Source organism: Cyclopterus lumpus, chromosome 21 (genome assembly GCF_009769545.1).
Source record: "Cyclopterus lumpus isolate fCycLum1 chromosome 21, fCycLum1.pri, whole genome shotgun sequence".
NCBI lineage: Eukaryota > Metazoa > Chordata > Actinopteri > Perciformes > Cyclopteridae > Cyclopterus > Cyclopterus lumpus.
In genome coordinates, this window is record NC_046986.1 from 2,594,681 (window position 1) to 2,602,180 (window position 7,500).

Consider the following 7,500-nt stretch of genomic DNA (forward strand, 5'->3'; position numbering starts at 1 on the left):
GAGGAGTCGCCCCCTGGTGGTCAGGAGAAGAAATGCAGCTTTAACACATGAAACATAGACTTCTATACAACCAGAGGAGTCGCCCCCTGGTGGTCAGGAGAAGGAATGCAGCTTTAACACATGAAACATAGACTTCTATACAACCAGAGGAGTCGCCCCCTGGTGGTCAGGAGAGAGAATGCAGCTTTAAGGGAAAGGTTGCCGTCTTGCTGAACCACACACGCTGTCTGTGGTGCTGAAGCAGCAGATGGGGTTATAATTACGTCTTTTTGTACTATACAGCTGGGAGGGGGGGAGGGGGGGGAGGGGGGGGTCGCTCATCGTGGGTAAACAAACCGGTTCTGTTGGCCCAATAGCCGAGTGGTTGGACCTAAGCGCCGATGTTCTTCATGTTATTCCCTCTCACATTAACCGTCTGTTACAAAATGTCAGCTAGTTGTTATTTGTAGTCTGGCTGCTTGTGTTTCCTCCTCAGTCTTTTTCTTTTTTTCTTTTTTGATATTAATGATGGCCAAAACTACAAAAAAGAAAAGTTGTATGAAACCAGAATGTGCGTTCAAGACTCTTCCAAATCCAAAACCTGGAGGCTTCACATCGCCGCCTCGACAAGGAGGCCGAGGTCCAAGGTTCTGTTGACGTCTTTGTTTATCTCATTCAGAACCGACTGGATAATAAAAAGCGTCCAATCTCGTGTCCACGTGAGGACTTCTGTCTCGCTGCCCGTCACACATTAAATATCCAGGATAACATCCGAGTCACAGGAGTTCTCCGTCGGCGTCGAGCTGCGCCATCGTCTCCAAGTCCTTCTTCACGTCCGGGAAGCCCTCCAGCGCCTCCTGGAAGTCGTCCCAGGACAGAGAGAAGCACTGGCAGTCGGTCAGCGCCTTCACCGTGGCCAGATGTTTGCTTTTGGTCAGCACGCACGTCTCTGGGGGGGCACAAGGGGGGCCCGTTAATGACGGGTAAACCCTGATGAGGTCTGACAATTAATCCCAAATTAAATAACCGGACTCGGACGAGTTGTTTTTCGGGAATCCTGCTTATCTCTAAACGCTGCAGAGGTTCTGCTGCCAGAGGAAGATTAGGACCTGTTCCCACTTAAAGCCGGAGAATTAAATAAATCCCCCAAATTGGAAAATATAGATTTATTTGTTTGGGCGGGTGATTTATTTTTAATTTTATTTTTTATAATGCTTTTCGCTCTCGCATGCAAATAGTAAAATAACAGAACTTCTAGAATACGTCTCTCTTAAAGTCATTAACACACTAAATGTCCTCATAAGTTATTTTTATACCTTTTTCAGCTTCTTTAAATTCAATCACTTCCCTCTTGTCCAGATTTAGAGAAACCCGTCTCAGCATCCCCCCGTTACCCTGACAACAGCATCGAGCACCATTGTCCCTGCAGGTAATCCTCAGAAACAGCCGTCAGCTGTTTCTGAGGATTACCCCGAGGAAAGAGACCGAGAGAGACGGACACACCAGCCAACAGATATGTAAAAGACAAACAAAGCTACTACTTTTAAAAGTACATTTACAAAGTTGAATTCAACCTCCAGTGGTCTAATCCCAGTATCCCCAGTAGTATTATCCTATAAACCAGTAGACGTATATATTTGAAAGTACAACTTATTATTGTGATGATTCCCCCGTGAATAATGTACATTAAAGTGTTTAAACAAACCAATGAAAGCTCAGCGTGTAAAGCACTTTGTTTGGTATCTTTATTATTGATGTAATACTTAAGCAGCCTCGCTGTGTACTTACTGTACTTTAGCTTCAGGTCAAACGGTGAGAGGTTTTTATTTCAAAAGGGACAGTAGTGATGTTCAGTAAGAGGTGCTTCTACACACTCAGTGTGTTCCTGCAGCAAAGCCTATTTTAGACTCCTAGAAGAATCAATCTCAGTCTAAGTGAACACTTTATTTATAACTTCTTCACCTCTTTAGCGCCCTGATGAGGAGCTGAAGCCCGGACCAGAAGCATGGAGGTCTACCTCCGAACGGGAGCTTTGAATAAGTACCTTAAACCGCCCCTTTGAGGGACTTAAAGGTTGTTTTTAACGAGAGACTTCCAGCTAATTGGGTTGACACTTTGTAAAAGACTTCCTGGTGTGTGACCTTCTTTTCAAGTGGACCCTTGATGTCCTCTCGCCTCCTTCTCTCGCCTCCTTCTCTCGCCTCCTCCCACTCAGTCCTCACACGACTCCAACTCACCCCCGAAGAAGTCCCCGTCACACAGCTCCCTCTCGTAGGACTCGGCCTCCATGACGACCTGGCCGTGGTCGATGAAGAACATGCGGTCGCCCGGGACGTTCTGCCGGACGATGGCGTCCCCCTCCAGGAAGACCTCGTACTCCAGCTTGAAGAGGACGGCGTTGATGAAGTTCTCGTCCCGGGTCTGAAACATGGGCACCTTCCTGAGCAGCCGGCTGCACATCACCATCAGGATTTGCTGAACGACAAACACAGAAACAGACGGTCGTTGTGAGAGAACGAAGGAGGGGGGGGGGGGGGGGGGGGGGGGTCGGCGAGCCGCACCTCTTTGAGCGCCGAGGACACCGTGTCCATGACGTCCTTCTCCTGGAACCACTTGCCCCCGTAGCGCGCCTGGTAGTAGTTACTGATGCGGAGCTGCAGCTCCGGAGGGAGCTTCATGAAGCCCATGTAGTGCTCCAGCCGGCTCATCTGTGTGTGGGGGGGGGGGGGGGGGGGCACACAGGTTAACAGGGTGCTGTGAGGTCATTCAAAACGTCTTAGTGGCCGCAAAGCCAGGTGCATTGTGGTCTGTGAGGAAAAACACCTTTTAGGATGAATGTGCCAGCAGCTAAAAAACTTGAATTCACTTTTGATGATTATTATTTTGATGATTATATTATTCGCATGTAACTTAATCATATTGGATGTAATACAATGAAGTCATAAAGAGAAAAATAGAAAAAAAGAGAAAGAAATTGAATTAAAATGAAATAAAAGAAGGAAAAAAGATGAAACATAATAAAATAAAAAGGAATCAAATTAAATTAAAAAAAATACAAAAATACAAAATATATAAAAAATAATAAGTAACAAAATATATATGAATAAAAGGTAAATACTAATATATAAATAAAATAATAACAAATGCTAATAAAAAAAAATCTTATGTACCTGTGACGTCCAAACCAAATGAAATAAACTAACTATTCAGGTTCAGTAAACCTTTAGTTTGTAGTATTGTTGAGGCAAATTCCATTCCAATCCATTTTTTAGACTTAATACATTTGAATAAATATGCAGAGAAATAAAGAAATAAGCCATAAAATATATCAGTAAGAGACTAAACCGACAAGAACAATCGTCTCCCATGTCCCCGGATCGGATTAAATGGAGTTAAACCACATAAACGTCACCTTGCTCTTGTACTCCTTGGCGGCCGGGTCGGTGTTGGCGATCATGGTGGTGGCGTTGGCCACGAGGACGGTGTACATCAGGCAGCCGGACACCATGCTGACCATGACGATCCACATCTCCACGTAGTCTGGAGGAACAACACCAGCTCCGTGAGTGTGACGCGTGGGTATTAATACCTGAGCAGGAATGTGATATCTGGGCTTCATTTGGAGATGAATCTATAACTCTCACTGGTCGGCGCGTCCATGGAGCCGTACGAGAGGGCGATCATCTGGGAGAGCGCTCGGAAAACCCCCCAGGAGTACTTCACGCTCACCGTTGCATTCTGGGAAAGAAATAAAAAGGTGATTAATGTGACGTTTTGTAGCTCTGAGGCTTCAAAACCACAACAAACACGAATGTGAAGCATCAAGATGGTTAAAATATCAAATGAATCTGTTTCAACAGTCACAAAACCGCATCAGCAACCAGTGATGGGAGAAGTATTCCGTAGAGGTACTAATACCACACTGGGAAAGTACTTCTCCTGCAGTAAAGATATATAAGTATTATTCAAATATCAAAAGTATTGATTGTGCAGTAAAATGTTTTCTATGACATCATCATGTGTTTGACGTGTAAGAAGTACAATATGTACCTCTGAGGTGTAGTACAGTATAAAGTACTATATGTACCTCTGAGGTGTAGTACAGTATAAAGTACTATATGTACCTCTGAGGTGTAGTACAGTATAAAGTACTATATGTACCTCTGAGGTGTAGTACAGTATAAAGTACTATATGTACCTCTGAGGTGTAGTACTGTTTAAAGTACAATATGTACCTCTGAGGTGTAGTACAGTATAAAGTACTATATGTACCTCTGAGGTGTAGTACTGTTTAAAGTACTATATGTACCTCTGAGGTGTAGTACTGTTTAAAGTACTATATGTACCTCTGAGGTGTAGTACAGTATAAAGTACTATATGTACCTCTGAGGTGTAGTACAGTATAAAGTACTATATGTACCTCTGAGGTGTAGTACTGTTTAAAGTACTATATGTACCTCTGAGGTGTAGTACAGTATAAAGTACTATATGTACCTCTGAGGTGTAGTACTGTATAAAGTACTATATGTACCTCTGAGGTGTAGTACTGTTTAAAGTACTATATGTACCTCTGAGGTGGAGGAGAAGTATAAACAAAATGCAAACCCTCACAAGCACCTCAAACGTGTACTTGTGTGAAAGTACACGCGGTACTAGGTCACTGTGTGTACTACGGGGAACGTCACCATGAGGTTCTCCTTGCGGACCCAGCAGTCCGTGGGGAACTCCTCCAGCATGGGCACAAAGTACTGGATGCAGCCGTTCCAGTGGCACAGCAGGAAGATCATCATGAACAGGGACAGGATGCGGAAGAACAGGCGCACCACCTCCAGGTTGGCGTTGGACACCTGGGGACACGGACAGAGGTCATGTGACACGGACAGAGGTCATGTGACACGGACAGAGGTCATGGGACACGGACAGAGGTCATGTGACACGGACAGAGGTCATGGGACACGGACAGAGGTCATGTGACACCTGGGGACACGGACAGAGGTCATGTGACACGGACAGAGGTCATGTGACACGGACAGAGGTCATGTGACACGGACAGAAGTCATGGGACACGGACAGAGGTCATGTGACACGGACAGAAGTCATGGGACACGGACAGAGGTCATGTGACACCTGGGGACACGGACAGAGGTCATGTGACACGGACAGAGGTCATGTGACACGGACAGAGGTCATGTGACACGGACAGAGGTCATGGGACACGGACAGAGGTCATGTGACACGGACAGAGGTCATGGGACACGGACAGAGGTCATGTGACACCTGGGGACACGGACAGAGGTCATGTGACACGGACAGAGGTCATGTGACACGGACAGAGGTCATGGGACACGGACAGAGGTCATGTGACACCTGGGGACACGGACAGAGGTCATGGGACACGGACAGAGGTCATGTGACACGGACAGAGGTCATGGGACACCTGGGGACACGGACAGAGGTCATGTGACACCTGGGGACACGGACAGAGGTCATGTGACACGGACAGAGGTCATGTGACACGGACAGAGGTCATGGGACACGGACAGAGGTCATGTGACACGGACAGAGGTCATGTGACACGGACAGAGGTCATGTGACACCTGGGGACACGGACAGAGGTCATGTGACACCTGGGGACACGGACAGAGGTCATGTGACACGGACAGAGGTCATGTGACACGGACAGAAGTCATGGGACACGGACAGAGGTCATGTGACACCTGGGGACACGGACAGAGGTCATGTGACACGGACAGAGGTCATGTGACACAGACAGAGGTGATGTGACACCTGGGGACACGGACAGAGGTCATGTGACACAGACAGAGGTCATGTGACACCTGGGGACACGGACAGAGGTCATGGGCCACCTGGGGACACGGACAGAGGTCATGTGACACGGACAGAGGTCATGTGACACCTGGGGACACGGACAGAGGTCATGGGACACCTGGGGACACGGACAGAGGTCATGTGACACCTGGGGACACGGACAGAGGTCATGTGACACGGACAGAGGTCATGTGACACGGACAGAGGTCATGTGACACGGACAGAGGTCATGGGACACGGACAGAGGTCATGTGACACCTGGGGACACGGACAGAGGTCATGTGACACGGACAGAGGTCATGTGACACAGACAGAGGTGATGTGACACCTGGGGACACGGACAGAGGTCATGTGACACCTGGGGACACGGACAGAGGTCATGTGACACAGACAGAGGTGATGTGACACCTGGGGACACGGACAGAGGTCATGTGACACAGACAGAGGTGATGTGACACCTGGGGACATGGACAGAGGTCATGTGACACGGACAGAGGTCATGTGACACCTGGGGACATGGACAGAGGTCATGTGACACGGACAGAGGTCATGTGACTTCACGGGCACCGAGAACATCAACGTCATGTCGCGTTCAGGCGAGTTGGGACGTTTCCTAACAGGATAAATTACAGGAGCTCACGGGTCGTTAATAATTCATCTCCCAAGAGGAATGGAGATCAATAATGCAACAATGTATCAATGTCAAAAAAGATCAAAAGGTGGATTTGTTGTTCAGAACTGAGGTTTCTTTGACGTTTATTATGACAGAAGTAGAGTTTTGTTCATCTTTTCTATCGGTTATGAGGACATTTATTGATCTGGAATCTACGACAAAAGTCAGACGGGGCAACAAAACTACTACAAACTGACAGTTTAGCCAGATCATCTGATCCAAACCACTTGTCCAGAATAACGGTAACAATCCGTGATTCCACAGGAAAACACCGCGTTTGTAATCTGGGGTTTGGCTCACGAGATCCAGACTTTGGGATTTTAAACCAATGAAAGCCGGACTGAAGCCGGGCAGAGGAGACTTGAACTGGGTCACGGGATTAGAATGGAATAAAACCTGGAAGACCGAAACATGACTCGGCACAAAGCGCACGAGCGAGCCGAGATTAAGTCGACATTTGGACCAACGCAGGGCGCCCTGCGGCCTTCTGGGGGATTAGTTGATGATTAAAACCAGGGGGAAGAACTTCTGGTTCCTAAGCGAGAACCATTACAACCATCTATCTCTGCAGATAGAAGACGTACATTACGCAACATGCATTCAGAATCAAATGATGTATGCCAAGAACGTTGCCCACACAAGGAATTTGAATTTGATAAAATAAAATAAATAAAATAAATAAAATAAATAAAATAAATAAAATAAAATAAATAAAATAAATAAAATAAATAAAATAAATAAAATAAATAAAATAAATAAAATAAATAAAATAAATAAAATAAAATAAAAAAAAATATATATATATAGAAATAAAAAAAATATTGAATGTGAATTATAAAAAAAAAAAATATGATGAAAAATAAAAATAAAATAAAAGGCTTCTGAACTTACCTTCTCCACTTCGTTGAAGAACCGGACCAGCCGGGAGACCCGAGCCAGCCGGATCAAGCTGAGGATCCTCACGAACATCAGTATCCTCATCATCTTGTTGGTCTTGGACGGGTTGTCGTCGTTGCTGT

General features: G+C 46.0%; 1 protein-coding gene across 1 annotated transcript in view; it reads right to left on the reverse strand.

Moving 5' to 3' along the window:
* Nucleotides 1–563: 563 nt before the first annotated feature.
* Nucleotides 564–7,500, reverse strand: part of hcn5 (hyperpolarization activated cyclic nucleotide-gated potassium channel 5) — a 10,197-nt gene continuing 3,260 nt past the window's right edge. Inside the window, exons 3-9 of the mRNA XM_034561720.1 lie at nucleotides 7,373–7,500; nucleotides 4,665–4,826; nucleotides 3,624–3,717; nucleotides 3,392–3,519; nucleotides 2,541–2,687; nucleotides 2,217–2,454; nucleotides 564–928 (exon numbers count right to left, since the gene is read on the reverse strand). The exon at nucleotides 7,373–7,500 is cut by the window's right edge and continues 10 nt beyond it. Of these exons, the coding sequence (XP_034417611.1) occupies nucleotides 756–928; nucleotides 2,217–2,454; nucleotides 2,541–2,687; nucleotides 3,392–3,519; nucleotides 3,624–3,717; nucleotides 4,665–4,826; nucleotides 7,373–7,500 (1,070 nt within the window). The 3' untranslated portion in view covers nucleotides 564–755. The remainder of the gene's footprint in view (nucleotides 929–2,216; nucleotides 2,455–2,540; nucleotides 2,688–3,391; nucleotides 3,520–3,623; nucleotides 3,718–4,664; nucleotides 4,827–7,372) is intronic.